Source organism: Danio rerio, chromosome 4 (genome assembly GCF_052040795.2).
Source record: "Danio rerio strain M-AB ecotype USA chromosome 4, GRCz13ab, whole genome shotgun sequence".
NCBI lineage: Eukaryota > Metazoa > Chordata > Actinopteri > Cypriniformes > Danionidae > Danio > Danio rerio.
In genome coordinates, this window is record NC_141024.2 from 69112025 (window position 1) to 69134302 (window position 22278).

A 22278-nucleotide genomic window follows, 5' to 3' on the forward strand; every position below is an offset into this window, starting at 1 on the left:
TATCGTACCATTAATATTTTCTCAAATTAGCATTAAACGTGGAGCTAACAGATTACTAGATAAAATAAGAACTTAATCGGTTGCCATCAGCCGAGTCCTTGCCAGAGGCGGCCAGGACTCTACAGACAGACTCGGGCCGGATATGGTTGATCGGAATCGGGCCAGTGCTTTACAGCCGCATCCCAACCGCATGTGCGCGAGCGAGCTGCGGGCCGCACTCGGCCCGGATAACACTCGCCGATGCCGAGTCGGAGCCGGAGGCGACGGAGGGCAGCCGAGCTCGGGCCGATTACTGCCTGCTATCTGGGAAGTAACAGGGTAAACAATATAGAGACTTCTAAATAAACAAATGTGCGAATATAAAACTAACTTTACCAAAACATCGGTGACACGACTACTTTGAAAATCATGCAGTGAACTCAGCAATACAGGTTCTGTCAGGACATTAAAGATATAAAGCTATTCAGTGTAGGTAAATGATGGATTCAACAAGCTTTTTCCCTTTCGTTTCTGAAGGGTTATGTTGTGCCGAAAATTGTGACCAGGGGGCGCTGTTCCGTGAAATACTCTCTCGGGAACGCCCAGGTCGCTCATGCACGCGATCGTTAACGCGCACTCGCGCAGACATTACAAGTGATCAACGTCGAGCAGTGCTGTAAAGCATGTTAAAAAGCTGGATTCAGCAAACATGTTCATATTGAAAAACATATGAAATATATTGGAGAACTTTGATTTACTGAACTATGACTCACAAATTTCATCTCAATGGTCACACCCTGTACTTTACAGTCTACGGTCACACGAGTTCAGTAAAAACATCCGTCGCAAACACTCTGAAAAGAGTAGATAGGGACATGCGGGGGCCAAAAGTACATGTGGGATTTACATTCAATCAAATGACATGCAGACGGTTACATGCATGACTTTACCTAAAGCAGTATTAACGCTGGATGTGGAGCAGAAAGTTTAGACGCTACGCACCACTTCTTCTTCTGGCTGTGCGTAGAGTCAGAGAGCAGAGTAAAACTGCACACCGCCACCTGCTGTATTGGAGAAAGTAACATCAGTCCTTCAATGTGGATTTCCCTGAAAATAAAATGACTGCTTTCACTGCCTTCTTAAATTACCTAAGGTATTTCAGTTCCTACATAATGTAAGGATACATTTATTGAGTTTATTCTTTCCTTGTGTTTTCTTCATTTTTTTCTGCAGGAACCTGCTGGTATCCTGTAGGAATTATGAAATCCTGCAGGACAAAATGTCAATATGTGCAGGCAACTCTACAGGTTTTAGAATCATGCAGTACTTTTTACAGGAATCCTGAAGGATTTATTTTTCCCCCTGCAGGATAGCTGCAGTGCTGCAGGAATAATAAAATCCTGTAGGACACATTGACGATATGTGCAGGAATTTCTTACAGGTTTCACAGTGGATCCAAGCAAGTGACAAATGCTGCAGGATTTTATAATTCCTGCAGGAGTTATTTGCTGTAATTGGAATGAAAGAAAGGAATTCTGTCACTTGCTGTTAGCAATACAGTATGAGTTTTAAAAGATAAACAAAACAACAAACATACAAAAACTTAATAAATACAGAAATAAATAAAAGTATGTGAATAGATTATAGACAATTATAAAAATCAACCATTACACCATTTAAATTATGCATTTGCATTTTACCTTTTATTTCTATACTTTTTTGTATCATTTTTTTAAAATGTCAATCCAGCTATCTATTTTAATTCAACTCCCATCTGTTTCGTTGGATGCAAAAAAAAAAAAAAAACTGCAAGACTGGTCCTTGAGGTAGACACATGTTGAACGTATGTCTGTGCATTTCATGAGTTCAACAAGGTCTATCCCTTCTTCTTTTAAAATGTTTGTTGCTGTTATCCCTGATTCTCTGTCTTTTTGACATAAGCAACCTATTTTATTTTGTGTTCATTGCCTTTTTGTGGCAGCTGGAACTGGTGCCTCTTTTTTAAGTACACTTTTTACTCAATTTTTATCCTTTAAAAAGAAGCAGGTTAGTGTTATTGTTAGTGTGATTGGTAAACATAATGTGTTTTCTGCAATGTTAGAGTAAATTAAATCAGTAAATTAATATAAACATTTGCTAAACATTTTAAATAAAATGCAAAATTGAAATTAGATTATTAGATAAAAAAAAAAGTCTTTTATTTTGGCGTAGCCTGTGACGTCATCAGGCGGCGCCGCATCAGCGCTGGTTCAACTGGAGTAAGGTTTGTTTTAAAAGGTTTACAGATATAAACCGATTTAAAGTTAAAGTTCTGAAGTTTTAGGTTTTTTAAACGATATTAAATTATGTCCCTGCTGTTGGAAATATTATTTTACCTTTTTATACAACATAGTACTATTTCTATAATCTATAATCTCTCATTATTTGAGAGCTATTGTTTGAATAAAGTGTGTAATAAGTGTTTTAAAGAAACGTTTTACCCGATTTCTTTTTGTTGATTATTCATATGAAGACACTTTTAAAGAGAAGTTATCTTGTTTCTGTTCATTGTTTTATTTATTTTAAACAGGACATTTTTTATTGTTTTGTTCATTTTAAACAGGATAAAGTGTCCAAACACAGAGCAAAACTCCTGCTGAAGTGACTGATCTCCACACTGTTATAAAGATGGCATTTATTAAAGTGGAGAGTGAAGATTTGAAGATTGAAGAAACATTCACAGTCAAACAGGAAGATCTGCAGGAACAAACAGGTTGGTTTTTATTCTCAAACACCAACTCAGTCATTTGATCCTCATTCAGATATATTTTAATAATAAGAATACTAAATTAAATCCATCTCGCAGCCCTGAGTGTGCTGCCTAGTTCTCCTAAATGCACATAAGCACTCATATAAAGACAGGAATAAGTTTCTTTCTTGTTACTTGTTCTCATGTCTTTTGTCATTATTTTATGTATAATTGTAAATTCCTTTTTTTTTTTTTTTTTTACCAAATTCTTTATGGGTTTAAACTTGTTTCTAGTAGTTGTTACTAATAGTATCTGAGTTAGAACCACATTATTATAATAACTAATTACCAGGGCTATTGTATTTAAACAGGGTTTCCGCGAATCATAAAATGTCTTAAATTCCAAAATCTAAATTTTAGGCCTTAAAAAGTCTTAAATTTTTCTGAAATATTGTGTTGTAGGTCTTAAATCTTTTTAAAACAAGTCTTCATTTTCCTTTGTTCATGATTTACTACCCAATCTGGCCAAAACCCATACAATCACCAACAATCCATCTCAATAAAACTTTCAACTTTTTAATTAAAAAAGGACATTTTAACTCTATTTATCATAATAGTTTAATTATTTCTTTTACAATAACATTTGTTTAAATGTGATCCATGTATTTACTGCTGAGGACATTGACCTGGACAGATTGTTGTGCATAGATTTAGTTTATTATAGTTTTAAAAACTTTTAAAACATTTGTTAATTTTTTTGTATTTTTTCAAAGTTTATGTTGGGAAAAAGTGTATGGATACAAGTAAAGGCTTGTTTTTACACAATATTTAAAATCTTTTGCTAAGAAATATCTAAAATATTGTAATTTTATATTATTCATTTATTATTGTATTATTAAATGTATTAAAATCATAATATTTTTTAGGGGCAAATAAAAAACATTTTCATCTGGGCCATCTGAAAAATTCCTTAGCATTTAGCCCTTTATGAGTATAAATTTTCATTCATAATGATCTTAAAAAGTCCTAAATTTAACTTGGTGAAACCTGCAGAAACCCTGGTTTAAAGCATGTCAAAAACGTGGATGCCCACAATTTTAAACATGCTGAATGAAATGGACACTAAAATAATTAATTATTATAAAACATTGTACATTATTCTAAACTATATTGATGATGTTGTGGGACATAATGAGGCAAAATAAACAAATTATAGTAGAACAATAACGATTAGCATTGCACTGACTAAAACTGGCCAACAAACTAGTCTACAAATGACTTTTGCTGCTTAAGAAATGGATTACAGGATGCTGATGATATGCAAACAAAAAATAGTGTAAAGTTCATCAAAATATTGACCATATTCTTTGTGTACCAGCAGACATTGGAATCTTTTTGCTTGAGACTTTATTTAAAGAATTAATTTTTAGATCCTAAAAACAGTGTTATGCTGCTAAGGCATGGGACGATAACAATTTTCAAGGTATAAAGCTGACAAAATATTCTGCTATATCATTACTACTGTATATGTAAGGTTTTTATGTTTTAAGTTTTTTAGGACAACAGTATCTCCAGCAGAAAAGATATCAAAAGATGTCATTTTAAATCATAAAGAAATCTGTGTTTCTAAAACTAATGAAGACAGCAAAAGTCAATGATTCATTAGAATTATTCAGCCTGACATGTTTACTGCTCCAAAACACTTTCAAAGTTTCTCAAAAGAAAATACATTGTGTTCAAAGGGGAAAACTGTTTGTTTTTTTACCCAGACATATAAAAAAATATTCATTTTAGAGCAGTAATCACAGTACCATGAAACTGTGATATTTTTATTCAAGGTTATTAGAATTAGAATCTTATACTGGCCCTTGCCTAATGCTGCTTAATGTTGCAAAGTCAAAATTTCTATTTTTATTATTTTTGTTTGTATGTATAGTCATGAACACACTTGTTTGCAGAGCAAGTACTGTGACCGTTTTCTGCCATTTATTATTCCTGGTCATTTCTCCAAGAGGCACTTGAATTGGAAGTTCTAAAACATTAGCATATGGGATCAGGTCACTGCTATGACATGATTGACAATTTTTGTATGTCGCTGTTTGTCTTTGTGCTCTGTTTATGCTGAGAACTGATGCTGAGTATTCTTAGGGCTTTTTACACTTCAAATGGATAATCCTGAGTCATTCCCACTCTGAATAACAAAATCCTTGGTTATCAGTAAGCACCTTCCACACTGCTCATGCTATACCAGGGGCTAACAAATAATCCTAGATGTTCATTTACAGACATTACACATTCCCAACCACCGGGTTAACATTATTATTTGTATATTTATGTTGTCACTGTCCCTGATTAGACAAACAGCAGGTCACCTTTTTTGATGGCATTTCTGCATCTTGTCAGGTATATAAAATGTCATCATGTAGGACTTCAGCTAAGCCTCGGGACATGCACAAAGACAATAAAACAAAGACAAAAGTACAAGTGAATGAAAACAAGTTGCAAAGTATGTCATCTTGCTATCTCCTCATTACTCCAGTTTACAGCAAACTGGCATTAAGCATTTGCATAAGTTCATTCATTCATTTTCCTTTGGCTCAACTGGGCCAAAAAAGGAAAAAGTTGAAGAGAAATTGCTAGTTCCCTTCAAAACCCAGGCAGTGTTTCATCTAGGATTTTTCCCAGCTGTAGCGGCAGGCCTTTTTTAGACAGATCTACCAACTACCTGTGGTGTTATTTCAATGACAAATGTCGTGACCCCAGTATTAGAAGTCGAGATCACATTTATGTAATAGCCTACAGCATGCAGATCTCTTTGCTTGTACATTTATGAATGTCTCTAATTGACCTACAGAACGATATTAATGCGTCCTGAAGTAAAGTGAAACGGCTATAGATCGTGTTTGCTGGCCTCACGCATCTGTCAGTCAGCCAGTCAGTCTGTCGCCCATATTCTTAACGGGGTAAACAAATAATACACAGCACTACTACGATTACAGAGAAGTTCACGCGGTTATAATTCACTCAACCTTTTAATAAGTTTTGGCGTTTAATACGTTATTACCGGCTATTAAAAATGAAATGTTTTGAATGAGAAGCTGTAATGAAGCCGTGGCGGGATGAATTTTGTCGTGGTGCCCTGCCATGGAAGAATGAATGTAGCGGAAACCATGCCAGGGGAGCAAATATATACATTTTCTACCCCATTAAAGGCTTCTTTCTCATTATGTAGTTAATAACAAAAGCTATATGTATTTTTGGCTGTGAGACATAGTTTGGACAAAGTTGTCTGTGATTGTCCTTTTGTATAGTCATGCAGTGTGAAACTCCCTGTCGCCGATCCATCTTGCAGTGTAGACAAACCAGTGACAAAACGCTAGACCAGATAGTCATGCAGTGAGAAAAACATCTGTAACACGAATATTTTGAAAATCATGCAGTCTGAACTCAGCATTAGTCCCTTTATTCATCAAGGGTTACCACAGTGGAATGAACCACTATCTTTTTTAGCATATGTTTTAAACAGCGGATGTCCTTCCAGCTACAACCCAGTACTGGGAAGCATTTGCATAAGTTATATCAGTGTTTCCTTTAGGATTTTTTCCAGCTGTAACGGCAGGCCTTTTTTACACAGATCTACCAACTACCTGTGGCGTTATTTCAATGACAAATGTTGTGACTGCAGTATTAAAAGTTGAGTTCGCATTTATGTAATAGCCTACAGCATGCAGATCTCTTTGCTTGCCCAGGTAAAAAAAAAAGAAAAAAAGTGCACTAAAATGCACTTCAAGTATACTTAGTACACTTTTTTCAGTAATGTGCTAAAAGTGCTCTATTTTCGCACACTAATTTTGTACTTAATGTACTAAAAGATAGTATTAAGTATATGTTAAGATAAACTTAACACCATCTAAGTGCACTCAACTGTGCTATTTTGAGACACACTGAAATTGAATTAAAATGTGCTTTTAACATACTATATCTGTATTTTTAAAAATATATATTTAGTTACAACTAGAAAAACACTGGAACCCTACTTTTAAACATTTAAATATATTTATGACTAATTTAAAGTATAATAGTAATATATTAAAAGAATATACAAATTGTAAAAAAAAAGTGTGCTAAATACTGTATTAAAAGTGCTCTATTTTCCCAAACTAATTTTGTATTTAATGTACTAAAAATTAGTATTAAGTACATTTTAAGAACAGTGAAAGACCAGTTGCGATAAATAAAAACAAAGAGTCAGGAATGAAATAAAATAGAAGGAAATTTAATGAGTTTTAATTTAATGAGTTTTGTAGTTTTGACAGCAAGAAATCAGCTTCAGCACTCTCCATGAGCTCTACAGGTCGACCTTCCTTACATTCAGAATACAGTGATATTTATGCTAACAGAGTCAACAAACCTTTGTCATTAGATTGTTTAGACATCCTCACGTAATTGGTTAGACAAAAGATAATTAAGTAGAAGGATAAACAGTCCAGAACAATTTTAGAATATGCAATGTAAAACATATGTTTCCTTAGATTATCATATTATTGACTACACTGGATATACACAAACATATCATCCCTTCTGCATGCCCATTCTTGGATTTCCTGATTATTCCTTGACCCACAACACACACATACTTCAAGACAATAATGTTTTGGTAAGATTACCACACTCAAAATCAATTTAAGTGTTAGTGATAATTGCATTCACATTAAGTGTACTTAAGTACAACTTTTGGGAAAATGTACTTCTACTATAATACATTACTAATAGATTTTTTATATATTAACTTATTTTAAACTTAAACAGTGTACTAAAAATCAACTAATGTTTAAAGCATTTAAAGCACACTTTTGAAAAACACACTAATAAAACTCTTTTGGGTGTTTTTTTCTGTAGTGTACTTTATTGTAGTACACTAAAAATGTATTTAAGTATTACTGGTATTTAATATACTTTTGTCAAGTGTACTAAAGTCCTACTGAAGTATAAACATACTTATTTAGTATATTTATAGTGTAAAACCATCAAACTTTTATTTAACACAAAAAAAAAAAAACAATGTTCTAAAAATGTATTTGTGGGTATTTAAGTGTATTTTAATTGCATTTAATTATATATTTTTTTCACCTGGGATGTCATCTCGCCATTTCCTCATCACAGTTTACAGAAAACGTGGCATTAAGCTTTTGCAAAAGTTCATTCATTCATTTTCCTTCTGCTTAGTCCCTTTATTTATCAGGGGTCGCCACAGTGGAATGAACCACCAACTTATCAAGCATATGTTTTCAACAGCGGATACCGTCCAGCTGCAAACCAGTACTGGGAAACATTTGCATAAGTTATTTACAATAATGCAAACTCAATAATATAAGCTGAATTATGCGTACTTGCTATGAACATGCAGGATTTGTCTTAATCGGGTCTTCTAAGCAAGTTACAAATGTTTAAATCCAGTGGAAGATACACATAAGGGAACACAACATGAGTAATCTAGAGCGAGTGCATTTGATCATTTGCATTTAAAGCCACAGGCACAAAAACAGCTTGGTTTTCCTCTGACCCCCAAAATGAAATATTCTGCAAGGTATAAGATCTGATTTTGAGCCGAAACCTCAGACACATTCTGGGAACACCAAAGACTTATTTTACATCTTGTAAAAATTAAAAAAAAAAAAAATTTAAATTAGCCTCACCTTTTACTCTCCATTAATAAGTTATCCCTTGGTTCTTTTGAGCACAAGATATTGTAAAAAAATGCAAGCTTCCTTTGTGTTTCAAAAGACAGGAAATGTTTAAAACCACATGACGGAAAGTAAATGTTAATTGGTTATTTTTATTTGTGGGTGAAACATCCATTTCATGCTTATCGCTTTGTGGCTTCATACTAAAGTTCACTTTTTTGTTGTTTTTTTAAGACCTGATGGTGCTGAAAGAAGAGACTCATCAATGGAATGAAATGGAAGAGAAACACCAAGACATATTGACTGATGAAAAACCCACATTGACTAAAAAGACTTCATCACGTGGAAGACCTCGGAAATCCAAATCTAAGTGTAATTTCAGCAGTAAACAGCGTAGAAAGACTTTTAGTCAAAAGCCAAAGCTTGATGTTCACATGAGAGTTCACACAGGGGAGAAACCTTGCACCTGCAAACAGTGTGGAAAAAGCTTCTATACTATAGGAAACTTAACGGTGCACATGAGAATTCACACTGGGGAGAAGCCTTACACCTGTGAACAGTGTGGAAAGAGTTTTTTTCAAAAAGAAAACTTTAAAACCCACATAAGAATTCACACTGGAGAGAGGCCGTACACATGCCAACAGTGTGGAAAAAGCTTCTATCATGCAGGAAACTTGATAATGCACATGAGAATTCACACTGAGGAGAGGCCTTACTCTTGCCCTCAGTGTGGAAAGAGTTTTAAGCAAAATGGCAACCTTGAAGTCCACATGAGAACTCACACTGGAGAGAAAAGATTTACTTGCACACAGTGTGGGAAAAGTTTTGTTAAAAAACAAAACCTTGACATCCACATGAGGATTCACACTGGAGAGAAACCTTACACATGCACAGAGTGTGGTAAAAGTTTCACATATAAAAGCACACTCAAACACCACATGAGAACTCACACCGGAGAGAACCCGTTTGCATGTGCTCAGTGTGGAAAGAGCTTCTCAACCAAATCTAGCCTCATGAACCACATGAATGGTCACACTGGAACCATAGTGTTCACATGTGATCAGTGTGGAATTAAACTCACACGCAAAGACTACATTAGGCGACACATGAAGACTCACTCAAGAGAGGATCATTTTAGATGCAGTGAGTGTGGAAAGGGCTTTACCCATAAAAGAAGCCTCAGCGCTCACTTGAAGCTTCACAATGCAGAGCAGAGTCCTGAAAAATGAGGCCTTGTCCACACAAACACGGGTATATTCAAAACGGCAGCTTTTTCATGTAGTTTGGCTGTTCATTCAAGTGAAGTTTATTTATAAACTACTTTTGAGAGGATCACATGCTTATGATTGTCCACAGCTGGTCCAGCATTAGCTAAAACATGATTTACCAATCAGATGATTCCTGACTCACTATAAATAACCAGAGTTTTTTTTACCTCAGTTATTGCTTACATGCAAGGCCGGATCAAGCTGAACTGCCGCTCTAGTCAGAAGACAGTCACGCCGCCCTAAACCCCAATGTGAAAACGAAAGTGACCGGTTATGAAAATGAAGCAAGGTATCGTGTACCTCTTTTCTGCCGCCCTATGCGCGGATATAACTGAGGACGCGGGTGGTGAGGGAGGTGTTGCAGATATAACTGAGGACGCGGGTGGTAAGGCAGGTGTCGCGGACGCTGCCCTCTCTCTCCGTGCCGGCCCTGGTTACGCAGTTATGCCGTTTGTTATAAAGTAGTGTCTCACAGACTGTACTTTGGTTTAAGGTACTTGAAGACGGATGAGTTAACATCACTGATGAGGACCTACACTATTAGTTGTCTTCAATAAAGTCTTCTCCCTGTAAGAACTTTGGTCAGCTTCCTTATTTCATCTGTTAGAGTCATCTATACATTGGCAAGCCACACAAGAACGGTTAAGCCAAATACAGCAAAATATAACAATGTGTTTCAACTTATTATGAACCAATAACCATATTTGTGCACAGTGCACATTTGCAAATAGTTTATTAATTTACCAAACAAATGATCGGCTCTGAAAAGAGAATTAGAAAGATTAGGGAGGAGAAAATATTTGAGGAGATGCAGGGAACACTGTCCTACACCCTCAGATTGTGTTTTTGATAATTCACATTGTTTGATTGTCACTCGCCTGAACAAACAAAGATTTACATCCAATTTTGTGCTTTTGTCTGCAGTTTCACAAAACTTGTTAGTGGATAAACTCCTGTGGTGTGAACTCGCTGTAAGGCAATGACAGTGAGCGACCGATACAGACTCCCTGAAGCCCTGTTCAGACAATGCCATTTGCTAGTCACGACAGATCAGATTTGTGTCAGATTATGTGATTTTAACTTGATCAACTCTTGATGTGTTGTGGGAAACAAATGAAGACTTTGATTTCAAAACACTACACATTTATTTTGATGGACTAATTTGAAAAAATAAACAAGTTTTCTTTCTGAAGACAATTACAGTCTCTGTAGACAACTTGTTGCCTTTAAAGATGCAATGTGAAAACTCCCATATTACTACAAATAAATGTATTTAGATTCATTATTATTATTAGATTCATAAATGTATTTAGATTCATTATTATTATTATTTTTTATATTATGATATATCTATAATCTGGAACAAAGAAGTGAATTCAGTAAAATCACTGATTCTGGAGAAATGAGTCAAACTGACTCTCATGTGTCTTGAGTTTGGCTGTTTGATGCACTTGTGTGTATTGTGATTGGCTGTTTGCTGCACTTGTGTGTCTTGTAATTGGCTGTTTGCTGCACGTCACACTTTAAGCTGCATTTGCTCCAGAGTTGATCACAAACTAAAGTAAACTTTACGGTTTATATCAAGCATTGTCAAATCATTTAACATCGCCATAACCAGGTTGGGTTTATTTGATTTTGTCAACTTCCAGAGCTTTATCTTTAAACCAGAAGAAGGAGGGAAAATGCACTCACTCTGCATAGTGACATCTTAAAATAGTATTTAAACTAGCCTAATAGACCAGGGGTTCTCAACCTTTCACAGGCTGGCCTCACCCCCAAAAGCTGGTCAATTGCAGTTGTATATAGTGTATATAAACTAAATACTGCCTCATGTTTTATACGTTTGCAGCCTCTGCAACTTCTGTCCATCATAAAAATTTATTTGGATGATTTGACTTTCCGCCGTTTTCTAAAGTCTATGAGTGCAACACACAAAAACTAAATTGACATACTGCAGTCACACTTCAAAATGTGGTGTTTTTACATTTATAACATTTGAGCACAGTTCAGCAAAATACATCACATGATCTGACATCCAAGAGATCTTAATTAACCATCACCAAACGATTAAAAATGTGACACTGATTTCATACAGAGTTCATACAGACACAGCCTAATGAAAACCAAGGTTTTTTAAGCACTTTTTCCAGCACCTATTTTTATTTTCAAAACTGACACGCAACATATTGAACACCTGAAATGTATTCTCAGCAACCCATTAAAGCATTGCATAGGAACCATCTATTGATTTATTAAAGAAAACATTAATAAGATATAATAATTAGTTAATACTATATTTATAATTAAGAATATAATAAACCAAAATTGACACGCAATGTATTGAACACCTGCAATGTCTTCTCAGCAATTAATAAAAATACTGCATTGGAACTATCTATCGATTTATACAATTAAAAAAAAACATTTATTAACAACAATAATAATTGATCATATATTAATAATATAATAAGCCTGCACTAAATGTGCCTGTGATTTTTTTATTTTATTTGTTGATGTTCTCTCACAGATGACAAGTTTTAGTAAATAATACTAATATATTACAAATTACTCTTTTAAAAAACTACACTGAGTACTAGTTAATTACTTTTGAGAAAAACTCAGATTTTCATTATGGCCCTTTTTAAGAATAAAACTATTTAAATGGTTTAACTGCTTACATCACAAGGCTACATATAGGAATTTGCATTAACAAAGTATGGTCGATTTTTCCTTTCATGACATTGACTCAATTTCAATAGTACTGGCACAACTACCACATACTTTAAAGGCCATAGAGACACTTTTTGTCCATTTGTAAACAATACTTCCAAGCTTTGAAATGTTTAATTAAAGTATATGATGAAAAGATTTAAATTTGGGGTTTTATTTACATATTGTACACTATTGTCCTATTTGCTCATTGTTGTCTATACAACATTTTATTTTACACTTGATCTTAAACTGAAATAATTTTACACAAGGACAAGGACACTGTCAGTGATAAAATAATAAAACAAATGACTTCGTTTCACTTGAGGTATTTGAAATATGACGACTCTACATTTCTCAAAGCAGTGCTTTAAGAGCCTTATTGTTTATTTTGATAAATGTAACAAATTGTTTGACCTGTAATGCCTGCACAATTTAGTGATGCTTTAAGACCAATCAGAACACCCCTATTATGTATAAATCACATAAATACCTCATCCAGAAACATTTCTGGCATAATTATTTTGTCGTAAAGAAATAAAAAGTTTCACCTTTGCTAAAAGTTCTGGTAGTATAATATCATAACAGTGTTATTTGCAAACTCTAAATAGCGAAATCATATTAGCAGCCAATGACTATCAAAGTACAACATTGGTCACAGTCAAATAAACAGTGTTAATGTTGTTTTTAAGTCATACTTGCATGCTAATTCTGATCGAATATTCAAAATTACATGGTAAACAATATAGAGACTTCTAAATGAGCGAATGTGTGAATATAAAAACAACTTTACCTTTATAACTCGCCGTCGGGAGAGAAGAGAGTGAAACGTGTTTATAAAAAATGTAAAATATATTATAATTTTTTATGAAATAATGACTGTTTTGGTCTAATTTAGCAGCAGAAAGAGATCCGATGAATCCAAACAAAGATAAAAAATTTGCACCCCCCCATTTTATAGCGATACTGTCTTTCTATATAATTTTATTTTATACATTTATGCATGTAATATATGTTTAATGTTTGCAGAACTTTGCACTTTATACTTTTTGTCTCTGTACTGGAATGTCAAATCACCAAGACAAAACATTCTTGTGTGCAAACAATTGACAATAAATAATTGACAAGTTTTGATAAAACTATTTAATAACTAAAGCTTCTTTCTGCCTGTTAGGAAAAGCCAAAACTTTGATTTACTAAATTATGGAAATAATGATTTACTAGCTCAAAATGATGACTGAATAAATCTGTAGAAATGACATTATTATGACAATAGGTGGAGACAAACAACCATTTAAATGTGTAACTTAATTCTCTAAAGATGATTAATCTAATAAAAGGTGAGTTTTTTTAAGGAGAGTTATTGAATCTTTAACTGAAATTTATCTTTTTTTCCATGCATGCAGTTTTCATGAACAAGATAATAACTTAAACTCAAATTAATGCTCCATGGTTATTAATTTGACAAGTAACTTTGCATTGTAGTAGATAACACATATGAAGTTGAAGTCCAATCAAAATGAAGTAAATTTAAAATAATGTAATTAATAAAAAAATTACTTAAAACTTTATACTACTTTAAACATAAAACTGCTTTAAAATGTTAAGCTTATTAAAACTTACAACTACTTAAAAGTACTTTTTTTTTATTTAAGCTTCTAAAAACTACTTTAAAAAATATTCAGCTTTCTCAAGCCAGCCTAAAGTTTGTCTTGACAAACTTTTTAATTTAGTTTAAAATAATATTTCCCACATTATCTTTAACAAACCGAGGAAATTTTCACCAGTATTACATAAAACAGCATCCTATAAAACAAAAATAATTTTTCGGGAGTCATAATACGTCTTATTTCATTTTATTTATATATATGTGATTATAAATATGATTGTCTTAGTTCTATCAAAATAGCAAACACTGAACATCTCTCTGAATGTAGGCTAAAAGACTGCTTTATTTATTTATTTAGGCCTACTTATTTGTTCTGACTGTTTGTGCTTTTATTTTAGTTGTCTTTTATTTCTTCAATTCTATTTTCCAAAATGAATCCTCATTGCACTTAACAAGTTTACAATGATTATAAACAAGTGTTAACAAAGTTAACAAATGTTTAATGAATAATGAAGGAATTATAATGCTTTGTTTTAGCGTTTTATCTTCATTTATAAGAACAGTAGCATATTTACAGCTACTGTAAATACAATTTCTGTCTGTTTACATCCCATCCCTTTGTGCCCCCTGGCGACATATTCACAAACTGCTGTCATTCATTGAAAACACGTGCTTGTCCATTTAAAGCGGCGGTGGTATATGCCCGGTGGTAATAGCCACATTGAACTCTCACCTACTGTAAATCAGTCTAACATGTATAATTATACAGATAAAAAAGCAGCAATGATTCGATTTTTAGATTTGTTTATGGATCTTGTACATACCACTAGCTTTATATGTGAGCACCATTTTTGTGTTTGTACACAGTCTCTTCTCTGTAGGCACCATGCAGAATTCAAAATGACCTTTCGCGTTAAGAATCTTGTTACCCTTTTAGTCATAACAGGTAATATGCATGACAATAAAGGAAGTTAATGACACACAAACACATCTCAAGAAGGTTTTCACAGCTACTGTGTTTCATCCAACAAACATTGCTCCCAACTTAAAGTGAGACTTTTAAAAATTACCCAGGTAGGACTTGAACCCACAATACCCAGCTCCAGATGCTGATACATTATCTATTAGGCCACTAGGCCATGTCAGTTAGATCCAAGCAAGATTGGATGAATCATAATTGAAGTGTGCAGCAAGTCTGAGAATTCGAAGCTAACTACTGTCCTCAGATCATTACACCTAGCTTTAAGTAGACAAGTCAGGATTTTTTCACACAACTTAAATGTAACTTATTAAAGACAACCCAAATGGGACTTGAATGCACAATCCCCAGCTTCAAAGAGTGATGCTTTATCCATTAGACCACTGGGACAATACTAGCATTTGCCATATCTGTTGGCAAATGCTAACGGTTTTCCATTGTCATGTCTTTTTGACCTAAGGGTATGAACCTAGCTTTTTGAAGGTCACACTGGATTGTGCTGCAAAGCCAACTTAATAAGAACTGCATCAAAGACAACCCAGGTGGGACTTGAACCCACAATCCCCAGCTTCGAAGACTGGTGCCTTATCCATTAGGCCACTGGGCCGTTTTTACTGCCTGTGAACTGTAATACGCATCCAGGGAGTTGCTGACGCACATAACAAAAAACAACATGAACAAAAAGTAGATTGGACCGGTTTCACAGAATTTTTTTGTGGCACTGCCAAACGGACAAAAAAGTAGCATCTTATAGGATTTCTTTGAAGGAATTCAATTAGAATTTTGATCATATTTTGGAACCATTCCTATAGGATTGTTTTATAGTACAATACATAAAAATCCTTTTGGATAATTTCTACAGTATTTCAATGAGATCCAATTTATATCTTAATTAAGATATGCTTTTTTTTTTATAAGATATGCTATTTTTATACAATAGTTTTGAATGTATTATGCTGTTTGCTAAAGCTCACCTTCATGTACTTGGGTGTACAGTATTACTGCACAAATTTCCAAAGAAACATGTCTATACCAAAAACATATACAATGTTGCTAGACCAAACTGTGGGCTGGCCCACTCGAAACAGAAGTTCACTTTGGGCCCATAGCAAGTCCACACAAAGTGGAGTGTATATAGCCACAATGGGCGAAGTATAGGTATACTATCTGAGTCAGAAGTATGTCCTATGAGCATGCTCTGTGGGCATTTAGTAATTAACAAAATAGTTAGGTCCCACTAATACTAAGTTGAGTCCAGGCACAAAATGTGCCTATAAGGTCCCAGTAAAGCACTTTTATGCAGGGCCATTGTGGCTTTAACACAAAACAAAACTAGTTCACTTCTACTATGTAGCAAAATAGCACAATATCACTTCAAATGCATAGTTACATATTTTGAAAGCATAAAGTAAAATCAGTAATAAATGAAACATCTAAAAATATAAAGACAACATAAACTATTTTTCAAAGGTTTGGGACAAAACTGCTTTAGTTTATAAAAATGCAGATATAAAAGTAACCTTGTAAATAATTATTCCTTTTTAATATGTTAGCTTTTCCATTTGAATATGTTAAAATATAATTTATTCCAATGATGTTAAAGCTGCATTTGAGGCATTTGTGTCCTACATAAAATAATTTGAGACAAAACAACAAAACATATAAAAATATACTTAGTTAAAAGAAAAACAAAGTAAGATTTTCATGTGTGTATTTTCTCTACCATTTGTACCTTAAAGGGTCACGAAACTCCAAAACACATTTTTTGAGCTGTTGACAATCATATATGTGTCCCACACTGCTAAAAACACTATTAGGACACAAATATTTCACTAAAAAGTGTAAATTGGTTGTTTTTGCGTTATTTCAAGCAAATTTGTACTTCCGGTTTGAAACTAATTTTTGAAGCTGCGTCTCGACCATGAGATAATAGTGTGTATTCCAGCGTGCAGACTGGATGTCTGTGCCAGAGTGTGTCTTATTACGTCTTACAGTGCGGCTCGAAGTACATCTTTTGCGTTCAGAGCTGCTTTCGTGAAGAGTTTAACGGCAACACTGCTCGAAGTTCACCATGGAGGTGAAAAGGAAGTTCCCTGACCAGGAATCGAATCCAGGTCACAGCGGTGAGTGCGCTAAGTCCTAACCACAAGACCACCAGGGAAGGCCTGGCTAAAGGTTGCCCTCTAGTCTAGCTGTGGGCCTCCACCCAGGTGTGCTGCAGCTGCTTTGACAAAAATAACTCTAATGTTTGCAACCTCCTCCTGGAGAAGAGAAAGTCTCAGAGCCTGGATCACAGTTTTTCTACGGAGGGACTGTCACATGCTCTGTGTAAGAGCATCCTATCCACACCACAACTTGCCATGACAACAAAGCACAGCATGCGTTGAAGGAACTCCATGTTTACCGGGCCATGTCCTCTTTCCAAGCAGCATGCTAATGAGCACTCCTGGCACAGAGTGGGCCAGTGGCGCAATGGATAACGTGTCTGACTACAGATCAGAAAATTCTAGGTTATACTCCTGGCTGGCTCGTTCAGGATTTTTGGCATTGCTCTCAGTCAGTGCACTGCGGTCGCAGTTTGCCCCTGCCAGAGTTGTTCGGTTCTACTCTGGAGTGGATCAAGTTTCTGGGGCCACCAGCACAGAACCTGTGGAGTGCTCCCCTGGGTTCAAAGTCTGCCCCAACTGCTCTCATGTCTTGGTCCTGTACATCCCTCAGTATATAAGACAATATAAGGGTCACACATCAATCCATCACTAATAATAATTATTATTAGTGATGGATTAATTTGTGACCCTTATATTATTGGTTTATTATTAGTGATGCAATCTTGCGTGATCCATATTGTTTTATGCTTTATAATTAGTGATGTATTATGCGTGAGCATTATTAGATTAGTTTATGATTAGTGATGTAGTGATATGTGAGCGTTATTATACAATTTGTTTATAATTAGTGACTGATGAAATGAGCCTTATATTTATTATTAGTGAAGTGATTCATTAATGTGTGAGAATAATGCACGGGCATTATTGTAACTGTGGTAGTAAATGATAATATAAAGTGTTGTAATGTATAATAACTGCATTAAAATGTTTGTAGTAAAACTGTACAGTGGGCTTGGTCGGCTAACATTAATCTTAACAAACAACGTCATATAACATCTATAACAATCATATAATAATTGTGTTGTTGTAATTAATGTTACTGTAATGGTTATTCACTTAAACCAACTTGTTATAAAAATACTTACTTTGTAATTGTTGTCCGAATTAATCAGTGACAAAATCTTTTATTACAGTACAAATCATGGATGGTATAAGGGCTCTGATTGGCCATTGCGTTCATTGTAACTCGGAACACGATTGGCTGCCGTAACCAAGAATAGGGTGAATGTTGGTTCCAGCTCGGAAAGTGATTGGCCGGTGTAACCAAGAATAACCACGACTTACAGGTAGCAGTATGAGCTAACCGGCCACTTACTACCAAGCTTAATAAAAGTCTTCCAGTTGGTGCTGCCCGGGCTAAAGAGAAAAAATTGTAAAAAAAATAAATAATAAAACGGCCTTGCCAGAAAGTAGCAGAATGTCAATACAAGGCGGTGGCAATGTGCATTGATTTCTGAGTAACTCGTCATTCGGCATGCAGGGCTCCTCACACGTTTACTGAAGCAGGACCAGGTAGGGTCTTCAAAAGAAAAGCATGCGAGAGGTAGCGGGATCGATGCCTGCATTCTCCACTTCTGTTTTCATGCCTTTTTACATGGGCTTTTATTGCAAAGCTGGTGGCACCTTGAGGGTTTAAAGCGAAACTACTTACGTCAGCTTTGCCGGTTTCCGTGTAGTACATATCATTGCAACCCTTCAGAAGCCCTATCAAGTCACAGTTTTCTTTTATTCAGCAGCGTGTCCGCAGTGGGACATCAAAGCGCTAAATACATAGCATTATAGAGTGCTGTCGATCAGGCCATTGGAATCATCGCCAGAAGCAACGTGACCATCTGGGAGGAAGATAGCGTTTTGGTCAAGTGCAAGCAGGTGGACTTAAGGGTGAAGCAGCTAATCTTTTTGGGTGACTTTCAGTCACCTGACCCTTTTGCACAAAATAGAACAACAGCATTGCTTTGCAGAAACCTGGGATGGAACCAGAGACCTTTAGATTTTCAGTCTAATGCTCTCCCAACTGAGCTACATCAGCTGCCCAATAACAAGTATCCTGCAGCATTCATGTCTGTGAGACTAAGCAGAATCCTGAAATGCCTCTGAGGCCTTAAAGGGTAAAAGCTTCACCAGTACGGGGATTGAACCAGCGACCTTGGCGTTATTAGCACCACGCTCTAACCAGCTGAGCTAACCGGCCACTTTCTGCCATCTTTGCTAAAAAGCTCAGAGTAACTGTCATTCTTCGGCCTTCAAGAGATAAGAATGCTATTCCAGCTTTTTTTGTGCGGTGCTGGTAAAAAATCAAGGTCCCACCGAGATTTGAACTCGGATTGCTGGATTCAAAGCCCAGAGTGCTAGCCATTACACCATGGAACCTCAAGTCTTCTGGTTGGTGCTGCCCGGGCTAAAGAGAAAAAAATGTAAAAAAAAAAAACAAAAAAAAAACGGCCTTGACAGAAAGTAGCAGAATGTCAATACAAGGCAGTGCCAATGTGCATTGATTTCTGAGTAACTCGTCATTCGGCATGCAGGGCTCCTCACACGTTTACTGGAGCAGGACCAGGTAGGGCCTTCAAAAGAAAAGCGCACTATTCCAGGCAATTTGACGACTAAACGGCAGGCAGGGCAAAGAGGCCACCACAGAGCAAATTTGATCTTTTTTTTTCTATTTTGACCACGTCGAAAATCGCCAATTTTTGATTGCTCTGAGGGGAAATAGCTCAAATGGTAAAGTGCTCTCTTTGCATGCGAGAGGTAGCGGGAACAATGCCTGCATTCTTTACCTCTGTTTTCATGCCTTTTTACATGGGCTTTTATTGCAAAGCTGGTGGCACCTTGAGGGTTTAAAGCGAAACTACTTAGGTCAGCTTTGCCGGTTTCTGTGTAGTACTTATCATTGCAACCATTCAGAAGCCCTATCAAGTCACAGTTTTCTTTTATTCAGCAGCGTGTCCGCAGTGGGACATCAAAGCGCTAAATACATAGCATTATAGAGTGCTGTCGATCAGGCCATTGGAATCATCGCCAGAAGCAACGTGACCATCTGGGAGGAAGATAGTGTTTTGGTCAAGTGGAAGCAGGTGGACTTAAGGGTGAAGCAGCTAGGCTTTTTGGGTGACTTTCAGTCACCTGACCCTTGTGCACAAAAAAGAACAACAGCAATGGTTTGAGGAAATCCAGGTTCAAAGCAGGGACCTTTTGATCTTCAGTCTAACGCTCTCCCAACTGAGCTATTTCGGCTGCCTTTTCACAAGTATCCTGCAGCATTCATGTCTGTGAGACTAGGCAGAATCCTGAAATGCCTCTGAGGCCTTAAAGGGTAAAAGCTTGGCCAGTACGGGGATCAAAACCGCTGCCTTGGCGTTATTAGCACCACGCTCTAACCAGCTGAGCTAACCAGCCACTTCCCACCATGTTTGCTAAAAAGCTCAGAGTAACTGTCATTCTCCGGCCTTCAAGAGATAATTATGCTATTCCAGCTTTTTTTGTGCGGTGCTGGTAAAAAGAACTACGACCTCCCAGTTTTTAAAATTGCAGCAGTCGTCAATTGTTTGCATTTCCATTGTTTCTTGGGAAAAGCGTGCTGGTAGGAGGAGAAAAACAACAGAGTGTTCTCACTGAAGAGAAAGGGGCTTATCACAGGGAGGAACATACCACACATAGGTCACAAGGGCTGTTTCGTAGCTCGCCGTGATCGTATAGTGGTTAGTACTCTGTGTTGTGGCCGCAGCGAATCCGGGTCACGGCAGGCTTTTCAAGGTGACATTGGTGTCGCTCTCTGTGTTGCCATCCGTTACCTCCAGCCTTCTTTTAGTGCAGGCTGTGCTAATGGCACGTCCTGAATGTTTACGTTTCCTAAAGTGTGGAAGACTAGGGATATGATATAAGAGAAATAGGATCTTTGATGCCAGCATGCTGTGTAGATAAGTACTGATCAAGTCACGCTTCTAAGGCATGGAAGGAATCTTTTCAATTGTTGAGTGTCCATTCATTGCCACAACAGCAGAAAGACATTCTGCAGTTATCATTGATCTATTTAATGTCTCCTACATGACATGAAGTTCAAACTATTGTGTTGTACTGATGTCTACACCTACAAAAACCATAAACCCAACCTCAAAGTAACCTGTCATGTTTTAGCAACATCCACACCAACCATAAGCTTAAAACCCCATCTCACGGTAAACTTTAGTGTACTGTAAAGGTCTGCGCCGACTACAACCCAAACCTTGCCTACTTGTGAATTGCTGTTGTGGAGCCCGGATAGCTCAGTCGGTAGAGCATCAGACTTTTAATCTGAGGGTCCAGGGTTCAAGTCCCTGTTCGGGCGTGTGACGCTCATTTTGTGGAGCCACAGCTTTTGCCGTTGAGCTATCGTTTGATGAAAGTTTCATCTGGATACACAATATGTGTACTAGGCATAAAGAAATGGCAGTACAGGCTGTCATGTAGTCGTGGCCGAGTGGTTAAGGCGATGGACTAGAAATCCATTGGGGTCTCCCCGCGCAGGTTCGAATCCTGCCGACTACGTCCTTCCCCTTTTTAAAATTGCAGCAGTCGTCAATTGTTTGCATTTCTATTGTTTCTTGGGAAAAGCGTTGTGCTGGTAGGAGGAGAAAAACAACAGAGTCTTCTCACTGAAGAGAAAGGGGCTTACAACAGGGAGGAACATACCACACATAGGTCACAACGGCTGTTTCGTAGCTCGCCGTGATCGTAAAGTGGTTAATACTCTGCGTCGTGGTTGCAGCAACCCCGGTTCGAATCCGCGTCACGGCAGGTTTTTCAAGGTGACATTGGTGTCGCAATCTGTGTTGCCATCCGTTGTCTCCAGCCTTGTTTTAGTGCAAGCTGTGCTAATGGCACGTCCTGAATGTTTACGTTTCCTAAAGTGTGGAAGACTAGGGATATGATATAAGAGAAAAACGCTAGCTTAGTCAGCAGGAGAAGCACTTTAACATCGAGACCAGCAGCCTGTAAGTACATTTAAGACTTGTTTCAGTTGTTGTGTATGGTTTGAGGACTTGTTTTCAGCTGTTTGTGCAAAGTTGTAGGACATTTAAACTTGCTTTCAGTTGTGTATCATACTAGAAGTGTTTAGCCACTGTGTCCTTGGTTACTATAAGAGCTTGTGTAACGAACGCGGACGGTCTCGCGTCG

General features: G+C 36.4%; 1 protein-coding gene and 4 non-coding genes across 7 annotated transcripts; 3 read left to right on the forward strand and 2 right to left on the reverse strand.

Annotated features, from left to right (window-relative positions):
• The first annotated feature begins 518 nt into the window (after positions 1-518).
• On the forward strand, positions 519-10229 carry LOC108184006 (uncharacterized). Of its 3 annotated transcripts, none has more exons than XM_087250324.2 (3): positions 519-1132; positions 2582-2731; positions 8626-10229. In XM_087250324.2, the coding sequence occupies exons 2-3, from the start codon at positions 2647-2649 to the stop codon at positions 9618-9620; spliced, it is 1080 nt and encodes a 359-aa protein (XP_087106450.1). In that variant the 5' UTR covers positions 519-1132; positions 2582-2646; the 3' UTR covers positions 9621-10229. The 3 variants fall into 3 exon arrangements, with proteins under 3 accessions (XP_087106450.1, XP_087106449.1, XP_087106451.1); XM_087250323.1 differs by lacking the exon at positions 519-1132 and adding an exon at positions 2189-2242; XM_087250325.1 differs by lacking the exon at positions 519-1132 and adding an exon at positions 2189-2237.
• Positions 10230-15490: 5261 nt separating this feature from the next.
• trnar-ucg (transfer RNA arginine (anticodon UCG)) lies at positions 15491-15563 on the reverse strand. Its single transcript has one exon. It is a non-coding gene; the product is annotated as a tRNA-Arg (tRNA).
• A 3859-nt stretch (positions 15564-19422) lies between these two features.
• Positions 19423-19494, reverse strand: trnaq-uug (transfer RNA glutamine (anticodon UUG)). Its single transcript has one exon. It is a non-coding gene; the product is annotated as a tRNA-Gln (tRNA).
• Positions 19495-21375: 1881 nt separating this feature from the next.
• On the forward strand, positions 21376-21448 carry trnak-uuu (transfer RNA lysine (anticodon UUU)). The gene has a single exon. It is a non-coding gene; the product is annotated as a tRNA-Lys (tRNA).
• A 118-nt stretch (positions 21449-21566) lies between these two features.
• trnas-aga (transfer RNA serine (anticodon AGA)) lies at positions 21567-21648 on the forward strand. Its single transcript has one exon. It is a non-coding gene; the product is annotated as a tRNA-Ser (tRNA).
• Positions 21649-22278: the final 630 nt, after the last annotated feature.